The following is a 26,364-nucleotide window of genomic DNA, read 5'->3' on the forward strand; positions in this document are numbered from 1 at the left end:
ACCGTCTGAAGTTTGCCAATGAACACCTGAATGATTCAGAGGAGAACTGGGTGAAAGTGTTGTGGTAAGATGAGACCAAAATCGAGCTCTTTGGCATCAACTCAACTCGCCGTGTTTGGAGGAGGAGGAATGCTGCCTATGACCCCAAGAACACCATCCCCACCGTCAAACATGGAGGTGGAAACATTATGCTTTGGGGGTGTTTTTCTGCTAAGGGGACAGGACAACTTCACCGCATCAAAGGGACAATGGACGGGGCCATGTACCGTCACATCTTGGGTGAGAACCTCCTTCCCTCAGCCAGGGCATTGAAAATGGATCGTGGATGGGTATTCCAGCATGACAATGACCAAAAACAAACGGCCAAGGCAACAAAGGAGTGGCTCAAGAAGAAGCACATTAAGGTCCTGGAGTGGCCTAGCCAGTCTCCAGACCATAATCCCATAGAAAATCTGTGGAGGGAGCTGAAGGTTCGAGTTGCCAAACGTCAGCCTCGAAACCTTAATGACTTGGAGAAGATCTGCGAAGAGGAGTGGGACAAAATCCCTCCTGAGATGTGTGCAAACCTGGTGGCCAACTACAAGAAATGTCTGACCTCTGTGATTGCCAACAAGGGTTTTGCCACCAAGTACTAAGTCATGTTTTGCAGAGGGGTCAAATACTTATTTACCTCATTAAAATGCAAATCAATTTATAACATTTTTGACATGCGTTTTTCTGGATTTTTTTGTTGTTATTCTGTCTCTCACTGTTGAAATAAACCTACCATTAAAATTATAGACTGATCATGTCTTTGTCAGCGGGCAAACGTACAAAATCAGCAGGGGATCAAATACTTTTCCCCCTCACTGTACAGGTATAAGGCAATGTGTCTGCTTGGTGACGGAGGCACTCACTCAATAGCTCAGGTCTGTATTTGTGGCTAGTCATTGTTATAACATGATGATGATGAGGCCTGAGGAAAATGGCTTTTGAAGCTTCTATTGAGTGGCAGCAATGAATGATTGATACCTCAGGGTATTACCTGGTTTCAAATACTTAATAATACGCCCCATTTGTGAAAGTACTTCACTCTCTTCTTCAAAAGCCTTTAATACACAGACGCATTTAGAAAAGTGCTTATTGTTGTTAAATTGCATTCAGATATTTGTTCCCTGAACTTGAAAGCAGTCTATGCACAATGAGAGACTAACAAAACTATAGTGTGGATTGCAGTCACTCCTCGTCCATAGACTGCTTTCAAGATAAGGAAACAAATATCAAAATAATTTTCCACAACTATCCCTTTAATATCAGTACAATGCCTAGATAGGCTGTTATAAATAATGGCATAACACATGACCTCTAGGAACCCAGTTTGATGCTCACATAAAAACATGTTGTTTGTGGAACATTGATATCAGGACACAAGTGGTAACAGCACCCTCTGTCATTTTTGTTTGAACACAGATTGTGAGTCGTTTGACTTGCAAATAGAGAGACACACGGCATCACACTCGTGGATTGACATTGACTCATCACACCAGTTCACTTGCAGGTGAGTTTCACAATAGTTCATCCAAACCCATATCATCATTATAAACAGTGAGTGCAAACAAAGCCAAACGAAAAAGCAGATTAAACCAGTAGTCCAGGTTGCAGGTAGCCTCTCATAGGAATCATCCTGATCTCGCGAGCTTACATTCTATCGCTATCTGTGAAGCGAGACAGAATGTAAGCTCTTGAGATCAGGATGGTTCGTACGAGGCTAGGTTGCAGGAGGTACAGTACGAAATTGGACTAGGAGACTGCAATCATTGCTTTGGTTTTGTTAAACTAGCCACTGACACTAACGGATATTGTACAGTGTTTTTCTCTACATAGAAAAGTAATGGGCGGGATGCGTAAGTGTTTTTTTGGGACGCCTTTTTGGGGGAAATAATTTTCAGGATGGAAAAACGTTTTTAGTGTAAACTTAAATAAGATCATCTTTGAGAACTAACAATCACCAAATTAAAAGCAAAACAGTCAGGGAGAATAAAAAAACATGTCATGACATGGGGCCCCCATTGATTTTGTTATAATGTTTGAGTCACACAGATAGCATAAGAACACAGCATAAGAACACAGCATAAGCCATAGCAAAATGTGTAGAATTGTAGGAAATTAGCTTTAAAACAGCAACATTTTGTCTCTGCGACCAAGAGGAGGGCCTAAAAAAAAATGTTGTCGATGACATCGCCATTGGCCAGGCCCACTGCCACACCCCAGCCACGCCCACCACCTAAGCCCCATTTTGATCCAGAACAAATCCTGCTGTTCTAGCAATTTTATAGCCAAGAACCAAAGTAAGTTCAACGTCCCCAAAGTCACTTCAAAGTTATTGGGCTACACAATCCCTTTAAGAGATTATCTGGGCATGGAATTGAAAGCATGCTAACTGGAGGACATTGACTTACATTGTTTTTTGGTTAGAAAATTATAACATTAAAGGTTGGTGGCAGTAGCTAGCTTAACAACACCAAAGCATGGATTTCAGTCTGTCCAACGTTGAAAATGTAAATAAATAGGCAATTCGGCTGAACTGCCCCTTTACAATTTCAGACTGAAGGTTTTTCAGGCCTAAATCTGAGTCTTCATTCATTGAGTTAAACAGGTGCATCTTTCTCCCCTCAAACCCTCCTGGTAGCGTTCCCTCATCAACCCAAACATCTCCCTTCTCGCTGCTCTGGCCAGGTAACACTAAAACATCCAGACAATGTTTCTCAACACTGCGGGAAAGTTCACTCCCAGGGCAATGAAAGGCAATGGTGAGTTCAATAAAAATAAAATAAAAGGAGAACGGAGGGGTGTAGGACTCGTGTTAGGACGTGAGTGAACAACAGGGGGACACATGGCAGAAGAACTGGGGACGTCGCAACACAAAACAGCCACCACACACTAACCGGGTGCATCTCAATAGTCTAAAATGGCCACTTCCACTTGCCTCCCTTTGTTTGCACTGAACTTAACAGACGGGATAGGTGATATTATGTCCAGTTCCATCAGATCAGATGAAGGAAAGGAGACAAGAAAAAGATTACACTTACAGACTATTGAGACACAGCCGTTTAGACCATCTTACCACAGGGTTCGGGGGGGATTCCCTCGGCTACTACACAGCCAGATCGCTGCACAGGCACGTCTAGTACAGCACGACAGACAGTACACATGGCAACGTAACAACACAACCAGGACACACAGAGGAGAAAACAGAGCAAAAATCTAAAACATTGGGAGGAGGAGAAAATAAACACGGCAGAAAGAAAGAGTGAAAGTATTCTATACCAGTGTGACTATGCACCTTACCTTACAGTGAGCAGTCAGTCTGAATTTTGTTGCAATTAGTAATTGTTTTATTTAATGTATGTATGTATGTGTTTTGAGAATGACACAAATACTAATTTTCACAAAGTCTGCTGTCTCAGTTTTGATGATGGCAATTTGCATATACTCCAGAATGTCATGAAGAGTGATCAGATGAATTGCAATTAATTGCAAAGTCCCTCTTTGCCATGAAAATGAACTTAATCCTCAAAAAAGTATTTCCACTGCATTTCAGCCCTACAACAAAAAGACCAGCTGCCATCACGTCAGCGATTCTGTTGACGAGGACAAGGCTGGAGATCACTCTGTCATGCTGATTGAGTTAGAATAACAGACTGGAAGCTTTAAAAGGAGGGTGGTGCTTGAAATCATTGTTCTTCCTCTGTTAACCATGGTTACCTGCAAGGAAACACGTGCCGTCATCATTGCTTTGCACAAAAAGGGCTTCACAGGCAAGGATATTGCTGCTAGTAAGATTGCACCTAAATCAACCATTTATCGGATCATCAATAACTTCAAGGAGAGAGGTTCAATTGTTGTGAAGAAGGCGTCAGGGCGCCCAAGAAAGTCCAGCAAGTGTCAGGGCCGTCTCCTAAAGTTGATTCAGCTGCGGGATCGGGGCACCACCAGTGCAGAGCTTGCTCAGGAATGGCAGCAGGCAGGTGTGAGTGCATCTGCACGCACAGTGAGGCGAAAACCTTTGGAGGATGGCCTGGTGTCAAGAATGGCAGCAAAGAAGCGACTTCTCTCCAGTAAAAACATCAGGGACAGACTGATATTCTGCAAAAGGTACAGGGATTGGACTGCTGAGGACTGGGGTAAAGTCATTTTCTCTGATGAATCCCCTTTCCAATTGTTTGGGGCATCCGGAAAACACCTTGTCCGGAGAAGACAAGGTGAGCGCTACCATCAGTCCTGTGTCATGCCAACAGTAAAGCATCCTGAGACCATTCATGTGTGGGGTTGCTTCTCAGCCAAGGGAGTGGGCTCACTCACAATTTGCCTAAGAACACAGCCATGAATAAAGAATGGTACCAACGCATCCTCTGAGAGCAACTTCTCCTAACCATCCAAGAACAGTTTGGTGACGACCAATGCCTTTTCCAGCATGATGGAGCACCTTGCCATAAGGCAAAAGTGATAACTAAGTGGCTCGAGGGAACAAAACATTAACAACATATCATGGACCAGCACAGGTTGAGCTATTGAATGATAGGTTAAGAAACCCTGAGATATACACTATATGACCAGAAGTATGTGGACACCTGTTCGTCGAACATCTCATTCCAAAATCATGGACATTAATATGGAGTTGGTCCCCTCTTTGCTGCAATAACAGCCTCCACTCTTCTGGGAAGGCTTTCCACTAGATGTTGGAACAGTGCATTCGGATAGTATTCAGACCCCTTCACTTTTTCCACATTTTGTTACGTTACAGCCTTATTCAAAAAATGGATAAAATTGTTTTTTCCCCTCATCAATTTACACACAATACCTCATAATGACAAAGCAAAAATAGCTTCGTAGAAATGTTTGCAAATGTATAAAATAAAAATAAATGAAATAATACATTTACATAAGTATTCAGACACTTTCCTCAATACTTTGTTGAAGCACCTTTGGCAGCGATTACAGCCTTGAGTCTTCTTGGGTATGACGCTACAAGCTTGGCACACCTGTATTTGGGGAGTTTCTCCCATTCTTCTCTGCAGATCCTCTCAAGCTCTGTCAGGTTGGATAGGGAGCGTCGCTGCACAGCTATTTTCAGGTCTCTCCAGAGATGTTCGATGGGGTTCAAGTCCGGGCTCTGGCTGGGCCACTCAAGGACATTCAGAGACTTCTCCCGAAGCCACTCCTGCGTTGTCTTGGCTGTGTGCTTGGGGTCGTTGTCCTGTAGGAAGGTGAACTGTCACCCCAGTCTGAGGTCCTGAGTGCTCTGGAGCAGGTTTTCATCAAGGATCTCTCTGTACTTTGCTCCATTCATCTTCCCTCGATCCTGACTAGTCTCCCAGTCCCTGCTGCTGAAAAACATCCCCACAGCATGATGCTGCAATCACCATGCTTCACCGTAGGGATGGTGTCAGGTTTCCTCCAGACGTGATGCTTGGCATTCAGGCCAAAGAGTTTAATCTTGGTTTCATCAGACCAGAGGATCTTGTTTCTCATGGTCTGAGAGTCCTTTAGGTGCCTTTTGGCAAGCGGGCTGTCATGTGCCTTTTACTGAGGAGTGGCTTCCGTCTGGCCACCCTACCATAAAGGCCTGATTGGTGGAGTGCTGCAGAGATGGATGTCCTTCTGGAAGGTTCTCCCATCTCCACAGAGGAACGCTGGAGCTCTGTCAGTGTGACCATCAGGTTCTTCAAGGCCCTTCTCCCCCAATTGCTCAGTTTGGCCGGGCGGCCAACTCTAGGAAGAGTCGTGGTGGTTCCAACCTTCTTCCATTTAAGAATGATCGAGGCCACTGTGTTCTTGGTAACCTTCAACGCTGCAGAAATGTTTTGGTACCCTTCCCCAGAACTGTGCCTCGACACAATCCTGTCTCGGATCTCTGCAGACAATACCTTCGACCTCATGGCTTGGTTTTTGCTCTGACATGCACTGTCAACTGTGGGACCTTATATAGACAGGTGTGTGCCTTTCCAAATCATGTCCAATCAATTTAATTTACCACAGGTGGACTGCAATCAAGTTGTAGAAACATCTCAAGGATGATCAATGGAAACAGGATGCACCTGAGCTCAATTTCGAGTCTCATAGCAAAGGGTCTGAATACTTATGTAAAGAAGGTATTTGTTTTTTATTTTTTGTATACATTTGCTAACATTTCTAAAAACCTGTTTTCACTTAGTCATTATGAGGTATTTTGTGTGGTTTGATGAGGAAAATCCATTTTAGAATAAGGCTGTAACGTAACAAAATGTAGAAAAAGTCAATAGGTCTGAATACTTTCCGAATGCACTGTACCTCCTCTCTATAGGCTGACTCGTCATTGTTGGTTATCAGGCCTACAACTAGGGCCTAAAAATCATATCGCGACTTTTCAAACTTATGGCCAATTCACAATAAATATATTGATAAAAAAAAAAAAAAGTTAAATAACCTTTGTTGTGCAATTAAAGGTCAATACACTGCATTTCAAACAGTCAGGAATAATATATTGAATTCAAAACTTAAAAAATTATACCTAGGCTAAATATAAGCCTTCCACAATCATAAGACCCACTAATAATTTCATTATTTTATCTAAATAGTTTAACCTGCTATTTTGCAATAGTTACTGATGTGGGTCTTTCAAGTCGGTCTATGAAAATGCCCTTTTTGTTAAAAATGTAACTAGAACCATGCACAATGCAGTGCACATCCACTAATAATGACCAACGTCTGGTAGCAGGCATTACAGAATATTAACACAGGTTTTGAAATATTTGTATTCTGTAAAGGCTTCCTTCTTTTCACTCTGTCAATTAAATTAGTATTGTGGAGTAACTACAATGTTGTTGATCCATCCTCAGTTATCGCCTATCACAGCCATTAAACTCTGTAACTGTTTTAAAGTCACCATTGGCCTCATGGTGAAATCCCTGAGCGGTTTCCTTCCTCTCCGGCAACTGAATCAGGAAGGACGCCTGTATCTGTGTATGCTCATTGCACATTTATAAAACACAGACTAGACCGCAAGCACCCAACAGTATGTGGCTAAAATGGGAGGGATTTTGGTGCTGTGCCTGTCTGTAGAGCAGACTACCTCATCACATGACTAGGGCTCAAAGCGCACTATCAACTTGTGTGTGTGTGTGTTTCATCCTCAGACTCCAGCAGCCATGACGTGTGTGCAAATATTATAGTGACTGTGTGTGTTTGTCTGAATGTGTGTATGTATGTGTGTGTGTGCATCTGAGTGTGTGTGTGTGTGTGTGTTTAATTCTGCTGCCGCTCCTGTTTCCCCAGCCTAACAGAAGATAACCAGCCTGGTGCTGGATGTTTCTCTGGCTGTCAGCTTGGGAGCCACGGTGCTCCCATTTGACCCCCCACCCCAGACCAAATATTAGCCCCTAGTCTCCAGAGTGGAGCTTTAATAACAGGGTACTATTCATTAGGCACCAACTGAAAAAAAAGAGGGAGGGACTACCTGAACTTGGGCAATAAGAAACTATTGTTTTCATTGCAAAACATTTTCCGTTCTCAGGGTCATATACATTAGTGCACACCGTATCAAAACGTTTTGCAACGGAAAACAAAAACTAACGTTTCTTATTGGACACATCCAGGTAGTCCCACCCTGCTTCGGTTTGTTTTCTTCAGTTTGGTGTCTAGTAGTGAATACGACCCTGGTATTAAAGCTCTACAGCTCCCACCTTGGCTATAGCATGTCACCGCAGCACTTATCACATCGACACACTGCATAATTTACGTTCAATTATCTAATGTGAGTGAGTGAGTGAAGTGCTATCTACCACAGGATCAATGACAAGTTTACAGTCTGAAAGGGTCTAATAACAGTGATTGGCTTGAGCTTATATCAGACAGACAGTATACAGTGAAATAGTTTCTTTTAATTTTGAAACAACCCCAATATGCATTAAGGGTTGCTATGAAGTTGGATTCACCACTAAGATAACTATTTCCACTGCATAAGGAGCTGTTCAATTACAATTTCCATATAATTTAGTTTATTTGGTCAGCAGCTAATATTGTGTCAAATGATTATTACAGTTATCACCAGTAACTGACTGGCAGTAATACACTGCACCAACCAAGTGGAAAATTAGATTAGATTAGACATTGAAATGGAGTGAGGTGTGTATTATATTTTGTGCTTGCGCAGTTTTATGTGTTTGTTCTATGAGTGTATGTTGCAAGTGTGCGCAAGTCCTGTGTTCTGTTTGTTTGTGTGTGCAAGTCCTGTGTTCTGTTTGTGTGTGTGTGTGTGTGTGTGTGCGTGCAGGCACACTTACCTGTAGGGTCAAACTCATGCGCCGGTGGGACTGTGTTTTTGTCACTCTTGGGTTTCTTGTCTGGGGGGTGGTCCTTGCTGAGAATGCTAGGGGTCCTGGGAACACACAAACACACAAACACAGATTGTATGGTGAGAAACACACACACACAGGACACCAGATGTCACATGTCTGTGCAGGCTTTTAACCAGGCTTTTACATTTCAATATTGGTGCAAAATGTATACTTAAAATGTCACTCTATTCGTGGAACGACCCCTTTATATTACACTTTCACGTAATATTATCTGCTACAATACTCTCTCAGACATACTGTATGTTAGACACCTGGGACTTACAGACACTTTATCTATTTTATCAGATGAACTAGAGAGCCAAATCCCTATGGTTTAGGAAAAAGTCTGCACTGTCAGATTCTAGATACATGAGGTGTCATCTTAACATGCTTAACAGAGTGTCAGGCACGGTATGTGGTCCAAAAGCCTAATAAAATCGGGCTAAATCCACTCAAATACAGGGCTGCATCTGAAATGAAACCGTATTCCTTATGTAATACACTACTTTTAACCAGGGCCAGGTCAAAAATAGTACACTACATAGGGAATAGGGTTCCATTTCGGATGCATACCAGGTGTCCCAACTCTATTTAGTGGTAAGAAATTCTAGTTATATGGTGATGTTCGTCTGGATGTCATGATTGTAGTCCTTTGTGATTGACAATGTGGACAAAGATTTACGAAGCAAGGAAAAAACTCTGACCTGGTTGCTTTTTTGGAAAACCTGCGAAAACAAAAGACGAGAAAGGATTAGAATAATATTATACTATTTGTCATTGGTAAAGTTCTAAATTACAGTGCCTTCAGAAAGTTTTTGTTGTGTTACAGCCTAAACTCCAAATGGATTAAATATATTTTTTCTCACCCATCTACATACAAAACCCCATAATGACAAAGTGAAAACATGTTTTTAGACATTTTTGCAAATGTATTGAAAAATAAATATCTCATTTACATAAGTATTCACACCCCTGAGTCAATACATGTTAAATTCACCTTTGGCAGCAATTACAGCTGTGAGTCTTTCTGAGTAAATCTCTAAGAGCTTTGCACACCTGGATTGTACAATATTTGCACATTCTTTTAAAAATTCTTCAAGCTCTGTCAACTTGGTTGTTGATCATTGCTAGACAGCCATTTTCTTTCCAAAGATTTTCAAGCCAATTTAAGTCAAAACTGTAACTAGGCCACTCGGGAACATTCAATGTCATCTTGGTAAGCAACTCCAGTGTATATTTGGCGTTGTGTTTTAGGTTATTGTCCGGCTGAAAGGTGAATTTGTCTCACAGTGTCTGTTAGAAAGCACATTGAACCAGATTTTCCTCTAGGATTTTGGCTGTGCTTAGTTCTATTCCGTTTCTTTTTATCCAAAAAAACTCCCTAGTCCTTGCCGATGACAAGCATACCCATAACATGATTCAGCCACCACCATGCTTGAAAATATGAAGACTGGTACTCAGAGATGTGTTGTGTTGGTTTTGCCCCAAACATAATGCTTTGCACTCATGAAATAAAGTTCATTTTACTTTAGTGCCTTATTGCAAACAGGATGCATGTCTTGGAATATTTTTTATTATTTTCACTCTGTCATTTAGGCTAGTATTGTGGAACAATGTTGTTGATCCATCCTTTTTCCTATCATAGCCATTAAACTCTGTAACTGTTTTAAAGTCACCATTGGCCTCATGGTGAAATCCTGAGCTAGGAAGGACGCCTGTATGTTTGTAGTGACTAGGTGTATTGATACAGTACACCATCCAAAGTGTCATTAATAACTTCTCCATAGGTGCCCTTCTTTGCAAGGCGTTGGAAAACCTCCCTGGTCTTTGTGGTTGAATCTATGTTTGAAATTCACTGCTCGACTGAGGGACCTTACAGATAGTTGTATGTGTGGGGAACAGAGATGAGGTAGTCATTCAAAAATCATGTTAAACACAGAGTGAGTCCATGCAACTTATAATGTGACTTGTTAAGCACATTTTTACTCCTGAACTTATTTAGGCTTGCCATAACAAAGGGGTTGAATACTTATTGATTCATTTTAGCTTTTCATTTTTAGTTAATTTGTAAACAAAACCCTGTACCTGGACTAAAACATGTTGAAGAGTGAATCTATTGAAAGTGCTTTTTGGTCCAGGAATAGGCTTAATCTGGGTATCTGAAACCAGCCCAACGTTCAACCTGATATTCTTCATTTGCTACCATATGTGACTATATGGTACAACTTTGTATTGCCATTGCATGCTACATCAAGAAAATGACACAAGAAACATACATTTTCTTAAAAGATAAGTATATAAATCAACAGTTCCGGGGTAACCAGGGCCCGTATTCATAAAGCATCTTCAAGTAGAAGTGCTGATCCAGGATTAGGTCCCCCCTAATACATGTAATCTTATTCATTATGATCTAAAATACAAAACTGATCCTAGATCAGCACTCCTACTCTGAGGCACTTAATGAAAACATGCTCTGGTCTTCCTTGTCATTTGCATGTTTCTGTATACTGCGTGACATCATCAGTCAGAGACAGCCAGCTTCTAACCCCCCCCCACCTCTAAACCCACTTTGCCGTCTGTCTCATGACTTGCTGCTAACCAGTAGAGTGCACTATCATAGGAACATCTGTCATCATCTGCTTACACATCACAGGATCACAACCACCACTATAACTTGGAGGGACCAGAAATGACGCAACACTAGAACCACTTTAATTAATTTCATAATCAAAAGGCTGGTGGTGTGACGATGCCAACATAAGCCCCATGTCCCAGGCACCTTCTGGCTCCAACTTGTTCCACTGGTTGGCATATCAAACATGCAGATCCTTACCCTACCCAGATGCCTAAGTCTGAGAGATAGGAGGTGGCTGTAAGGGTTCTTCATATAAATAGCACAGGCCCCTCTCTCTATCTCCACCCATCCACCTCCTCCCTTCTTCCGCGGGTGGTTTTTGTTTTTGTTGCTGTTCCTTCCCTCAGACAATGGGGCCTGCACTTTGAACAATGGTGCTCACGTCAAAGCCAGCTTACTACATTGCAGCATTGTGGGACAGATTCCCGGAAACAGAGAGCGCTTCTGGCAGGACTCCCATTTCCTGAATTTGGGAGAAGGGGGGATGAGAGGGGAGATTGGTGAGGAGAAGGGGGGATGAGAGGGGAGATTGGGGAGGAGAAGAGGGGGATGAGAGGGGAGATTGGGGAGGAGAAGAGGGGGGATGAGAGGGGAGATTGGGGAGGAGAAGAGGGGGATGAGAGGGGAGATTGGGGAGGAGAAGGGGGATGAGAGGGGAGATTGGGGGAGGAGAAGGGGGGATGAGAGGGGAGATTGGGGAAGAGAAGAGGGGGGTGAGAGGGGAGATTGGGGAGGAGAAGGGGGGATGAGAGGGGAGATTGGGGAGGAGAAGGGGGGATGAGAGGGGAGATTGGGGAAGAGAAGAGGGGGATGAGAGGGGAGATTGGGGAGGAGAAGGGGGGATGAGAGGGGAGATTGGGGAAGAGAAGAGGGGGATGAGAGGGGAGGAGAGGGGGGGATGAGAGGGGAGATTGGGGAGGAGAAGGGGGATGAGAGGGGAGATTGGGGAAGAGAAGAGGGGATGAGAGGGGAGATTGGGGAGGAGAAGGGGGGATGAGAGGGGAGATTGTGGAGGAGAAGGGGGATGAGAGGGGAGATTGGGAAAGAGAAGAGGGGGATGAGAGGGGAGATTGGGGGAGGAGAAGGGGGGATGAGAGGAGATTGGGGAAGAGAAGAGGGGGATGAGAGGGGAGATTGGGGAGGAGAAGGGGGGATGAGAGGGGAGATTGGGGAGGAGAAGGGGGGATGAGAGGGGAGATTGGGGAGGAGAAGGGGGGATGAGTGGGAGTGGGTATCTTTCAGAGAAGGCAGGAGGGGGCAGGATTTGGAGAATCCCGTTAGTACCTAGACTGCAGAGCTCGTACTTGGAAGTCTCTTTTGACACAGAAAAAAACATAGCTCATATAACGTTTACTGAATACACTGTGATACACCTCTCCACTGCTACCACCTTGGATTTAAGAAACACCTCTTAATAGTTTAAATGGTAATTACTTAATTCAACCAAATAGTGCAGTTGTTAAGGTAAATTAACATCATTCAATACAAAAAGATGACATCAACCCAGTCATATTGAAACCCTGCCAAATAGAGAGACATGGGATTCACTACTACACTGTCTGGGAACAGGAGGAGTTATTACACTGGTTCTCCTCTGATGTGCCCTGGGGAGATTAGGAGGCATGCCAGGGAATAGACTGCATGGGTGAGGACAGACACATCAGTCTCACTGGGTGATGGCTAAGCAGCTAGTGCAGCTAGCTTTGGATAAGAAGGGGATTTAGCTGATATTTAGACACTTAAATGCAGACTCATTCAGAATGGAGAAAAAGAGGCCTAATGGGTACGTTGAAAGCCTGAGGGGAACAATGCGCTTGTTAGCTAACACAAAGGTTCAAGTGTCGTGAAATCGATTGCTAGCCTTTAACAATTAGCCGTTAGCTTTAGCGGAGAGTTAGGTCTTGCCGCAGGTAGGTTTAATTTATTCAGAGGTCATTTTGATCTTGTAATAAAATTAATTCCTTAAATAAAATTATCTTTATCAATACTCCATTTATTGTCTACTTTAACAATCAAGGCCAAGCTCACATCATATAGCAAGAGACCACTCAGAAATGGATAAGAATTTAGCAAAAATCAAGTAGACCCTATGGTTACCTTGAAATAATTGAATTGATTTATTCCATGAAATACTACAGAAATGCAAAAGAAAATGGGTAAATTAGCAACGCTATAACCTTGGCAGTGCAGCAATGGCAGCCTAAAGAAAGTTTTAAATGGCAAGCAAAAATCATCACTGATGTAACGTTAAAGTTCTGTGATTGTCACATCCTATTGCCTCCCTGAATCCACGTGTACACTTTTCCTATGAGAAATGTCACCAAAGACGCTTATTACTAAGACAGACAACATTTCCCATAGGAACTTTATGATAGAAACTACAATGCAACATTGAAACCAACCCTCTTGGCTTCACATCCCCTTTGATGTTACTGACCTGACTCCAGTTTTGCACAAGTGAACCAGGTAGAGGAAAGAAAAGAAAACAGTTCTATGGAGGGATGCACTCAAGGAAGTCCATTTTGTGCCAGTCCCATATGTAGAGGGTTGAACACCATTCCTGCATCGCCTCGAACATGACTATCTCATCGGTCTGAGACATATGTAGAAGCTTTAACGCTTCACTGGTGTGGAGTCGCTAAAACTGTTACGATAACAAATGGAGTGCCAGAAAGTGCTCTCACTCAGTAGTGCCTGCTAAGCTAAATGAAGCTTTTTGGGAAGTGTGACTGAGGTAACAGGTTTGCCCAAGGGGCCTGGCATGGGCACACTGCCGTTTTATAAAATGTTGAAGCCAGTCAGGTCTATGAAAGAGGTTCAAAACAATATGGAGAAGAGGGGGGAAAGTGAGGAAGTGCATAGAGAACAACAGCACTGCAGCAGAAGGACTTGAAAAGGGAAGTCTTTGCGATCTGGCCTGATCCCTTTCGGTGTAGACAGGCTACAGGGCCAGTGATGCTTAACCCTTTTCCAAAGCACACGTCTTTCAGAGAGAAGCTTGTCGTGACTCACCAGTTCTGGCTACTTCTTTCATTTCAACCTCCGTTCCATATGAGGTCACAGTTTGAGAAGGAGTGGCATTTTAGAAAGAACATCCAGTTTGGGGATAAACTTCATGCCTCCTCAAGTAGAAACAGTGATATCCTGAAATGGACATTGCGCAATCTTTCCTATTGCAACTGCCCATCGGAAACCGATTCAAGTACACTTTGGGGATCCCTACGTTACAATACAAAATGGTCAACTTGAAACATCACATTTGACCTGCACTCAGCCCTAACCATAAAACTAATTGAAGTGGATTTGAGGTGAACTCTGCTAGCCTCGAAATACCAGAATGATTATCTGCCGCGCCATCATGATATCCATGCAGCAAATGTAGTATCTGAACAGTTTATAATTTTGGCTGACGTTTGCAAATGGTGTGTTAGATGAACTTTACTCTGCTTTGCTGAAACATCTGGAAAGCATTACTATAGGGACCCCCTGAAACAGAGGACACTTGGATATGTGGAAGCCAGGGATTGGTCTATCCAAAACACCCATCTTATGTTACATAGGATATATACCAGGTTTTGAACAAAGGACGGGGAGAATAATCATATTTGAGATTGGATTAGTTGTTCTCCAGATTCTGCAGAAATCTGTAAATTGACGCTGAAATCTTTTGATATAATAAACCTTTATAATCAAAGTACAGTGTCAGCGGATTCCTTGTCAACACAGCATATCAGCATCGTTGTCTCGACACCACAGAAATTGGCGACGAGGATTTTGGGACGAGTTGCGTCTGTTCGGCGTTGCATCATGGGCCCCGAGCTGACTCCTACTACAGAGGCCGGCAGATAAGGTGAGCTTTCTCACAACTTTGGGCGCTGGTCAGTTCGTGTGACTGTGTGTGCGTTGGGGGATGCACCTTTAAGAACTTGTGTGTGCGTCTTGCTGTTATTTGCTGTGGGATGAGAATCCGTTCTAAATTTCTAAAGTTGTTTGCGTTGAAAACAACGCAAACAGGGGGGAGTGAGAATATAATACAGGATAAAAGGAAGAAAAAAAAGGAATTGATAACACTGGGCCCAGGGATATTTGGCTTGAATAAAATTAAAGGGTTTGCCCTCAAACGAGGCGATCATTAAGATGGGCCACAAATCCTGAAGAGTCACTAGGTGGAGTTTCAGGTCAGTTTAAGGGACTGTGAGTTTGTAGAATACACATTAAATTGTATGTTACCTCTCGGTATATAGTTGATGAGGTATATGTCCGAAGTAGCCTCTCATTGAATATCTGCAACTCAAGGTAGCAGAAATTTAGGAAGGAATATAAAGGAAATAGGAGCGACGGAAGCATGCTTTTAAGGACCGTATGAATGGATGCAAAATCCAGAAAATCACATTGTAGGATTTTTAAGTAATTCATTTGCATTTTATTGCATGACATAAGTATTTGATCACCTACCAACCAGTAAGAATTCCGGCTCTCACAGACCTGTTAGTTTTTCTTTAAGAAGCCCTCCTGTTCTCCACTCATTACCTGTATTAATTGCACCTGTTTGAACTCGTTACCTGTATAAAATACACCTGTCCACACACTCAATCAAACAGACTCCAACCTCTCCACAATGGCCAAGACCAGAGAGCTGTGTAAGGACATCAGGGATAAAATTGTAGACCTGCACAAGGCTGGGATGGGCTACAGGACAATAGGCAAGCAGCTTGGTGAGAAGGCAACAACTGTTGGCGCAATTATTAGAAAATGGAAGAAGTTCAAGATGATGGTCAATCACCCTCGGTCTGGGGCTCCATGCAAGATCTCACCTCGTGGGGCATCAATGATCATGAGGAAGGTGAGGGATCAGCCCACAACTACACGGCAGGACCTGGTAAATGACCTGAAGAGAGCTGGGACCACAGTCTCAAAGAAAACCATTAGTAACACACTACGCCGTCATGGATTAAAATCCTGCAGTGCACGCAAGGTCCCCCTGCTCAAGCCAGCGCATGTCCAGGCCCGTCTGAAGTTTGCCAATGACCATCTGGATGATCCAGAGGGGGAATGGGAGAAGGTCATGTGGTCTGATGAGACAAAAATAGAGCTTTTTGGTCTAAACTCCACTCGCCGTGTTTGGAGGAAGAAGAAGGATGAGTACAACCCCAAGAACACCATCCCAACCGTGAAGCATGGAGGTGGAAACATCATTCTTTGGGGATGCTTTTCTGCAAAGGGGACAGGACGACTGCACCGTATTGAGGGGAGGATGGATGGGGACATGTATCGCGAGATCTTGGCCAACAACCTCCTTCCCTCAGTAAGAGCATTGAAGATGGGTCGTGGTTGGGTCTTCCAGCATGACAACGACCCGAAACACACAGCCAGGGCAACTAAGGAGTGGCTCCGTAAGAAGCATCTCAAGGTCCTGGAGTGGCCTAGCCAGTCTCCAGACCTGAACCCAATAGAAAATATTTGGAGGGAGCTGAAAGTCTGTATTGCCCAGCGACAGCCCCGAAACCTGAAGGTTCTGGAGAAGGTCTGTATGGAGGAGTGGGCCAAAATCCCTGCTGCAGTGTGTGCAAACCTGGTCAAGACCTACAGGAAACATATGATATCTGTAATTGCAAACAAAGGTTTCTGTACCAAATATTAAGTTCTGCTTTTCTGATGTATCAAATACTTATGTCATGCAATAAAATGCAAATTAATTACTTAAAAATCATACAATGTGAAAACCTGCAAAATCGGCAGTGTATCAAATACTTGTTCTCCCCACTGTACATATATATGTTTTGGTTGAGAACAGGGGTTTTAGTTTTTGTAAGGAAATATGTTAATTACGGTTAAAACCTTATGAGTCTCCATTTGAGAGAACGTTTTCAAAATTGTTAAAATCTATGAGCCCCCGGGAGGACGTTATGATTGTATAGAGAGGATTCGTTTTCAACATTGTTAAAATCTATGGGCCCCCGGGAGGACGTTATGATTGTATAGAGAGGATTCGTTTTCAACATTGTTAAAATCTATGAGCCCCGGGAGGACGTTATGATTGTATAGAGAGGATTCGTTTTCAACATTGTTAAAATCTATGAGCCCCCGGGAGGACATTATGACTGTATAGAGAGGATTCGTTTTCAACATTGTTAAAATCTATGAGCCCCCGGGAGGACGTTATGATTGTATAGAGAGGATTCGTTTTCAACATTGTTAAAATCTATGAGCCCCCGGGAGGACGTTATGATTGTATAGAGAGGATTTGTAATGGATAAGAAAATAACTATAAATCTGCAGATTACAGTAGAATAAGTGAAGATAGTAAAGTTAAGAAACTTCGAAGTAGGATTTGTGTTCTATGTTTTGTGTTGGTTTGAGCGTTTTGTTCAGTGTTACTGTTTGTCTGTGTTGGAAAAAATGGAGGGACAGCTGGTCTGTCTGCTGTTTGACTTAGAGAAAAGTTACTTGCGGGAGAGCTCCTTTCACCCTGAAATCAAACTAATAAATGAACTGCGCATGTGTGGAGTTCTAAGGATTTTGTAGTTGCACAGAGCGAATATGCCACTCCCCTGCCTGCACTGAGCTGCTGTGACACGCAGACTTATAGCTGAAAAAATAAAGGGGGAGATTTGAGTACACACGAATAAATTATTCTGTTTGTTAAGTGGCTGTTGCTTAACTATGAAACTATTTGATTGAGATCCATTGAATTTATAAATGAGAGCTATGTTGACGGATTAAAAATAAAATAAAAATAAATAAATAAATAAAATAAAATAAAATATTATTGCGCTATTTATAATATTCCTGAGTTAAGCTGTTTGCTTATTTCTTAGCGGGAATGTGAACATAGGTATGTCTAAAAGGGTATTGTATGGTTGAAATAACCCAGTGAGTGCATAAAATACTAAATTCTTGTCTGTTTCTTTTGTTCTCCTGTGATGTGAGAAACGAGAAGGAGGAGACAGAGAGAGAGAGAGAGGAGGTGCTGACCAGTGCTGACAGTGCGTCACGCGACAGCGTGTGCTGCCCCGGATCCAGTCCAATTAAGGCCAGTACTGTTCTATCCACAAACTTACTTTACCCTTACAGGATATAATAGATACATTGTGTATGCATAGAATATTTCATGTTGTGACCATTTGACAGGGACTTGGCAACAGACTGATCAATTGATGTAATAGAGAATTGCACATTGGTTTTTTTGTGCATGGGTTGTTTTGATTAGAGTTGTGTTGGAAATCCAGCACTGAGATTATTCTGTAAAATTAAAGTGATTGGGGGCTTATTAAGCAATTGGTTTATGGGTGCTGTAGTGTTGCTGGTTTACAGGTCTTTCTTTTTTGATTGCTCTGAAGTTGAGTAGTTTCCTTTACTTTTCTTTATCGGATGTGGTAAGATTGCCACTAATCAATAATTTGGTTAAAAATAAATAAATACACAAAAATAAGAACGAAAATATTTAAAATAAATAAATAAAAATAGGAGGGAATAATAAGCAACATAGCTAAAATATTTTTTGGTTTACAAATTAATTAGTTTAAAATAATAATAATTAAATTATTCACAATAAAGGAAAATAAAAGAGTTGTTACAATGCGGAAAAAGGACATCAAAACTACGAAAGTAATTACTCCTGTTGATGTAGTACAAAATAGTAATCCTCTAGTTAATGGTATTGCAAGGTTATCTGGAAAATGGAATAAACGTTGGCCTGACATTGAACAACCATGGCCAGTGGAAGGGACTCTTAACCCAGAAGTAATTAAGATAATGCAAGTGCTTGTGTCCACATATAAGGCAGATCAAAAGAAGGGGAAAAAAGGGGAACAACGTAAAGAAAAGAGACAAAGAGAGCTGGGTGTTCTTAAGTTGTTTCAAAATGAGGGACAAAAACCGATAAAAGATACAAATGATAAAAGAGACAGAGGTATAGAGAAAATGGCAAAAGAGGCGAAGGTAACAGAAAAACTAATGGCAGAAGTCAATACACCTTTCTCACATATGGATTCAGCAAAAAGGCCCCCACCTTAGTAGAGTTTAAGGACGTCTATCCTCAGCTTCCAATGATCATTCAGGAGGGTGATTATAGCATCAGAGATGAAGATGAACGAATAATAGAGAGAGGACAAGCAGAAACAACCATAAAGATGAATCCAAACTCCAAAAGTAAGAATAAAACAACATGTCTGGAAACTAAGGGTAGAGTGAGGTTCAGGAGGATGGAATTTGAAGACGATGATGATGATGATCAGTGATTCAGAAGAGATCATGGGTGGATATGACCCTGTGATCAGACAGGAATGCCAAGGTTGGCCAGAGCGGAAAGAAGGGGTGATGGAAGTTGGAAGAAGAAGGATACAAGAGATCCGAGCTCCGATGAAAGTCAAGATGAAGACAGCGATGAAGATTTTGAGATTAAAGGTGCTTCATGTTCAAGAGGATTTTATTCTACAATGACTAGCACAGAAGAAATAGAAAGAGATATGGATCGATGCATATCATGCTTGGATAAGGCGAATAATTTAGAAGAATTGGAAGAACAACTCAAGAAGTTGAAGATACAGAAGGAAAAACTGCTGAAAAAAGAATCTCAAAAATTGGAGAGGAAATATATATTGCAGCCAAGAAAAGGGAGCACGAGTAAGAAGATGATGCCAGTGATAATTCGAGGACAGAACCTGGAGTATAAGCCTTTGCAGAATACTGATATGTCAGATATAATTGAGAAGCTGCCTACTCTTCAAGATGGAGCATATCCTTGGTATTCCAGGTATGGAAGACATTTTTCAGAGAGCTGGACTTAATCGAAATGTGGGGACAGCGGTGAATGATCCTGAGTTGTTAGCTGCAAGTAGAAATCGGCTGTGGAGAGCACTGAAAGATACGTTTCCAACAAATGTGCATCCTGACAACATTCTGATTGACCCACTAGGACAACAAGAACATCCGAGAGCCTATGTGTCAAGAGTTCATCAAGTGTGGAGAAATATTACCGGAAATGATCCAGATGTGAGTCAAATAAGCAGTCAATTTTGAGAGCTAAACTGCAGATGGGACTGCCCTCACCAGTAAGGAGCAAACTGGCAGAGGTGGTTGGACTTGGAAGCATGGAAAAAGGTATCTATACAGATCATATAGCCCATCAAGTGGATCTGTACTGGAAAAAGGAACACAACCAGAAAGAACAGGACCAATAAACTCTCAGAAAACTCAATCAAATACAACTGGTGGATAATAAGAAGAAGGAGAAGAAATAGGCTTTGGTTATGCAGAATCAGTGTTCACCAAATCAACAATCACTGCCACAGCTTCAAACGAACCAGGTCCAACCGCAATTGTACCAGCCACCAATAGTGGGACCAGTTGTTTCATATCCACAGCCAGTTTCTGGACAGACACAGAATTGGAGAGGAAGAGGACGAGAAGGCTTAGGAAGAGGAAGAAGATTTAAGCCATACTTCCAGCAATCTTCAGAAGTGTGTTATAATTGTGGACAGGTTGGTCACTTTGCCCGTGAGTGTAATGGGCCAGGAGGAAACACCAGAGGGAATTTCAGAGGAAGATACAGGGGCCAGTCAAGATCATTTGGAGGACCGGAGAACCCTTATAGGGGCCCGGAGCAAGAATTCTAGAGGTGCCCAGAAGATCCGAAAGGGGGGTGTCAGCTGGTAGCATCAGGACCGGAAAAATATCCAACAATTGAGGTGAAAGTAAACAATCGACCATTGGAAGTGATGGCGGATAGCGGAGCTGCTTTCACCTGTGTAGCATCTTCAGGCCGAACACATCTCCCCATGTCCAATCAACTGATTCGGACAACCGGATTTGAGGGAGTGAAACAGCTGATTCCTCTTACGGAACCAATTGAGCTCTGCTATAAAAATCAGAAAATTACAATACCCATACTGGTATCGGAACATACACCTATTGCATTGTTGGAAGAGATGCATTGTGTAGATTGAATTGTAAAATAAAATGTACGCCAGACGGCTGTCTGGTAGAAGTGCCAAAAGAAAAGGTTTACCAAGCAGGCTAAGATATATGGGAGAAATTCATTGTGGCAAACATGCCAGGTGCGAGGCTTCCGGAATATATATTTCATTGTACGCTGAAGTATTTCAAGAATGCTGCCCAATCGAACTCAGAGGAATGGTTGAGTCATCAACCAAAGAAAGTTCAACTCAGCTCATGTTGCATAATTTTAGGACCACAAGGAGCAGCTATGAAGATAAACACAGACGATTATCTGGATAAAGAATTTGAGATTGAGAAGAGTGTGCCACATGTGACCTTGTTGGTTTCTGAAGACTATGAGCAGAAGCATATAGGAGAAATGATGACAGAAGCAGAGAAAGCTGTTTTCGTACCAATGAAAGACAATTTGGCGATTTGGAGGAGTGAAGATCAGCGATTTCTCAAAATCATGATTTCGGCTCAAGGACAAGGACAGCCACAAGCTGTACGGATGACACATGAATCTATTTGCAGTGCGAAGATGGATTCAGACTTTATGAAAGAGGAGATGTTGCAACAAGTTCCAGAATGTTTGTGGTCTCAACACAGTACCGATATTGGACTTGTGAAATCAGCCCAACCGGTGAAAGTTGAACTTCGACCAGGAGCCAGACCTCCTTGGAAGAATCAGTATCCATTGAAAGATGAAGCAATCCAAGGGATCGAACCACAAATTGAAGGACTTTCGAAAGCAGGTGTTTTGAGGACAACAAAAAATCCTCAGAGTAACACGCCTTTGTTCCTGTGAAGAAACCCGATGAAACGTATCGTGTGTGTTACGGATACAGGTTTCCTGTGTTTTTGTGTGTTTCTCTCCTTCTGCCCTAATCACAGGTGTCCTGTATGTTCCTGATTGGTGGTCGTTGAGGTGTCTGCTGATTGGACCAATCAGTGAACATTCCTGTGCATTGCACCACCTGTTACTCGTTTGTTCAATCACACAGCCCATTGTATAAAGACCAGTCTTGTGTTTGTTGAGAGAGAGAGAGAATATTTCCGTTTGTGAGTATGGACACGGTGGTGTCCTGTTTTTGGTTACTCACTTAGTTGCTGTTTATTATGATTGGTAAATTCTGTTAGACTACTGTTTTGTTCTGTGAGTGTGGATACTGTGGTGTCCTGTGTATTGTGTACTACTTAATTGCTGATTACCCTGTTTGGTAGCTCTGTGTGTTTCTGGGAAAAGGGGAGTTTAAGCTAGTTGCCCTTGGGCGTACATTACCCGTAGGAAGAAAGCTGTCTAAAAACACTAGTTAGACCTGAGCGGACCACCCACTGTATTTTTGTATGGTAGCAGTAGCCTAGCGGTTCTTGAGGCAGGCAAGATCAGTTTAGGGGGTTTTACACTATTGTTTCATTTCTTGGGTCCTGCTCAGCCCTTTTTCCCAAACCTTTACCGTGTGTTTAGCAATAAACCATTTATGTTTGACGGTAGTTCATGGTTGTTGTGTCATTTTTGGTTCTCACTGTTCCAGGTCACACTTATAATTTGCATAATTTATGTTACGGGTCTCATGTCCATCCACCCTAGACGTTTAGAGCCACGGGGTTCGTAACATAAAGTGGGGGCTCGTCTGGGATATATCCCATGCTACTCATGCAAATTAGTAAGTGTCTGGTTCAGTGTTGAGCTTGGCAGCTGTCCTACCTGTTTTTTTTGTGTGTTCAATAGTCGAAATGCCTCGTGTTGCTAGTAGGATGGCTACTTTTGATTTGGAAGCATTTTTGGAAAACCCTACGTGGGATATTTTTGAGAATTGTCGTAGAGTGGATCTACAGGCTTTGGCTGACCACTTTTCTGTACCCATACCGAGGGGTTTAGTGAAAGCAGAAGTTAGGAAGTAGTGTTAGAAATATTGTTGAGCGAGCGAGTGCTTGTGTTTACCGCCGCCTGAGTCTGCTGCTCCTGTAGGGGATGTGGTTGCTACGCCTGTAAGCCCATCAGTGTCTGAGGACGAGACTAAGGCTCCAGCCACATTGCCCCGTTGATGACCCACTCTCCCCACTGACTGACAGTGATGCCAGGATCGATGTCCGCTCGACACGGCTCCAAATGGAGGCGGAAGAGCGGGCACAAATCAGGCAAGACAAGCTGGAGATGCGTAAGCTAGAGGCAGAACAGGAGACGCGTAAGCTAGAGGTAGAACTGGAGACGCGTAGGCTTGATCAAGAACTGGAGACGCGTAGGCTTGATCAAGAACTGGAGATGCGTAAGATGGAACTGGAGGTGCGTAAAATGGAACTAGAGGCAGAAACAGCGAGGTTAGTCTCTGCTAATACTATGCCTGCTAGTGAGCCATCCTCACCAGCTGTGTCATCTGCTACGTTTGATATTAGTAGGCAGATCACCTTGGTACCTGTGTTCAGGGAGTCAGAGATTGATTCCTATTTCAGTGTGTTTGAACGTATAGCGGTAGCATTGAAATGGCCCGAAGAGGTATGGTGCCTATTACTTCAGTGTAAACTAACAGGTAAAGCCCAAGAGGTTCTGGCAGCGCTACCTCTTGAAGACAGTTTGAATTATGAAGTGGTCAAACCTACTGTTCTTCGGGCCTATGAGCTTGTTCCTGAGGCATATCGACAGAGATTTAGGTCTCATAAAAAGTCTCCTACTCAGACTTATGTGGAGTTTGCTAGAGACAAAGGAAATCTGTTTGACAAATGGCACAGTGCTAGTAAAGTAACTGATTTTAACTCTCTACGGGAGTTAATCTTGTTAGAAGAGTTTAAAAATTGCTTACCGGAACGCATTGTAGTTTATCTGAACGAACAGAAAGTATCCTCACTGTCGGAAGCGTCTGTTTTGGCAGACGAGTTTGTGTTGACGCATAAGAGCGTGTTTTCGGCTCAGTACGGAGAGCAGGGCTGCGGAGTTGCTAACTTTTAGTCCTAGTCGACCAGCAGTACATCCAGCACGCCCAAAAGATGTGCGTCACTGTTTCTATTGTCATAAGGTGGGACATATGGTTAATGATTGCTTTCTGCTAAAACGCAAACCGGGGATACCTCAGCACGCCAGGCCGCCAACGGGTGTTGGGCTGATTCAGTACGGGGTTGTAAGGCCGGAATCAAGACAGAGGCCTCATAGTGAATGTGGTTTGAAAGTCCCTGTCCCAGATCACAGTTATGAACCGTTCATTTTTGAGGGGTTTGTTTCTATATCAGATGACGAGCGTCTCAGCGTCCAGTTAGAATCCTCAGAGATACTGGTGCGGCGCAGTCGTTCATACTAGCTGATGTGTTGCCCTTGTCTAATAATACATATTGTGGTTCCAGTGTGTTAGTACAAGGAATTGAAATGGGATTTGTCCCAGTGCCATTGCACTTTGTGAACGTACACTCTGAGTTAGTCAGTGGATTGTTCAGAGTGGGCGACGTCCTATGTTGCCAGTAAAAGGTGTGACATTTATAATGGGCAACGATATTGCCGGAGGAAAGGTGATACCCGTGTTGGAGGTATTGGATAAAAGTGACCAGTCTCTCTCCGAGGAGCTGGCACAGGGTTATCCAGATGTGTTTCCCGCTTGTGCTGTCACACGTGCTCAAGCACGACAAGTGGGTGAAGTGATAGATTTGTCGAACACGATTCTATTCAGAGAGTGTGACCCAGAGGATAGTTCGGGTGCTACCTCTGGTAAGCTGGTGCAGTCTGACCAACAGCCCAGAGAAAGGAAGAAGGATGTGGAACTTGTTGCTGAGGCAATACAGTTACCAGTTACCGTGAGCAGCTGATCGCTAACCAACAGGTTGACATTAGCCTGGCTAAATGTTTTTCTAGTGTTGTCTCAGAGGAGGAGCTAAAGAAGAAAAACATGGCATACTTCATTGATGGTAATCTCCTCATGCGTAAATGGACATCCCATGTTGACGCTGGCGGAGATTGGAATGCTGTTTACCAAATAGTGATTCCTACAGCCTTTCGGCAAAATGTTTTATCCCTCGCTCATGATCACCAGTGGTCCGGACATCTGGGAGTCACCAAGACTTATGATCGAGTTTTGCGACATTTCTTTTGGCCTGGCTTAAAACAAGATGTGGCTCAGTTCTGTCGGACTTGCCACACCTGTCAAGTAGTTGGGAAACCAAACCAGGTTATTTTCCCAGCGCCTCTTTGTCCCATACCGGCCATAGGTGAACCATTCGAACATGTGATGGTTGATTGTGTTGGACCATTACCAAAAACAAAATCTGGTAACCAGTTTATGTTGACAATTATGTGTGTGGCCACCAGGTATCCAGAGGCCATTCCTCTGCGAAGGATTACTGCTCCAGTGGTGAGTAAAGCGTTGATCAAATTCTTCTCAACTTTTGGATTACCTAAGGTGATACAAACTGATCAGGTACGAATTTCCTTTCTAAACTTTTCAAACAAGTGTTAAAATCCTTGTCAGTTACACACCGTGTGTCAAGCGCATATCACCCAGAGTCTCAGGGGTGCGCTTGAACGTTGGCATCAGACCCTGAAGTCTATGCTCCGTAAATATTGCTTGGAATCTGAGAAAGATTGGGATGAGGGAGTTCCTCTAGTGTTGTTTGCTGTCCGTGAGACAGTACAGGAATCCCTAGGGTTCAGCCCAGCTGAACTGGTGTTTGACACACCATGAGAGGACCTATGAAAGTCCTTAAGGATCAGTTTTTGTCACAAGAGTTGTGTGTGAAAGAAAATGTGTTGGACTACGTTAGTCGCTTTCGTGAGCGCTCTACATGCTGCCTGTGCTCTAGCAAAGGAAGCACTGTCTTCCTCACAGAAACGGATGAAAGCGACACTATGACACACAGGCTGTTTCTCGTTCACTGCAGCCAGGTGACCGAAGTTCTTGTATTGTTGCCTGTGCCAGGAGCGTCATTGTCAGCACGTTTCTCTGGTCCTTATGTCATTGAAAAGAAACTAAGTGAAACTGACTATGTGATACAGACTCCTGATAGAAAACGCCAATCTCGGTGTGCCACGTTAACATGTTGAAGACATACCACACCAGACCCGTCACTCAGGTAGACAGTCCAGAGAAACTGGCCGAGTTGGCTGTCTCTGTTGCTGCTACGGCTGTAGTGGGAGGTCATGTTAATGATGTGGACGGAGATGGTTTGGAGTTGCGCAATACTCAGCAGCAGTGTGCTAGATTGCCTAATTCAGAGATGCTGCTGTCTCTCCCGTCAAGCCTGATTCATTTAACGGACAGACAGTCAGATGATATTGTGAGACTATTACACAGCTTTCCATGTCTTTTAATGATGTTCCTACATGTACAAATGTGTTAGAACATGACATTAATGTTGAAACGCTGCACCTATCAAGCAACATCCTTATCGTGTCAACGTCGCTAAGAGAAAGATAATGAGGGGGTGAGGTCGGGTTATTTGCTGGAGAATAACCTG

General features: G+C 43.0%; 1 protein-coding gene across 3 annotated transcripts in view; it reads right to left on the bottom strand.

Moving 5' to 3' along the window:
• The window catches only part of arhgef12b (Rho guanine nucleotide exchange factor (GEF) 12b), a 129,021-nt gene that overhangs the window by 60,907 nt on the left and 41,750 nt on the right, over positions 1 to 26,364 (bottom strand). For 2 of the 3 annotated variants that reach the window (XM_045224127.1, XM_045224128.1), the window contains exons 2-4: positions 9,059 to 9,079; positions 8,301 to 8,395; positions 3,104 to 3,163 (exon numbers count right to left, since the gene is read on the bottom strand). In XM_045224127.1, coding sequence (XP_045080062.1) covers positions 3,104 to 3,163; positions 8,301 to 8,395; positions 9,059 to 9,079 — 176 coding nt within the window. The remainder of the gene's footprint in view (positions 1 to 3,103; positions 3,164 to 8,300; positions 8,396 to 9,058; positions 9,080 to 26,364) is intronic. The other variant, XM_045224129.1, reaches the window with a different exon arrangement.

Source organism: Coregonus clupeaformis, chromosome 13 (genome assembly GCF_020615455.1).
Source record: "Coregonus clupeaformis isolate EN_2021a chromosome 13, ASM2061545v1, whole genome shotgun sequence".
Classification (NCBI taxonomy): domain Eukaryota; kingdom Metazoa; phylum Chordata; class Actinopteri; order Salmoniformes; family Salmonidae; genus Coregonus; species Coregonus clupeaformis.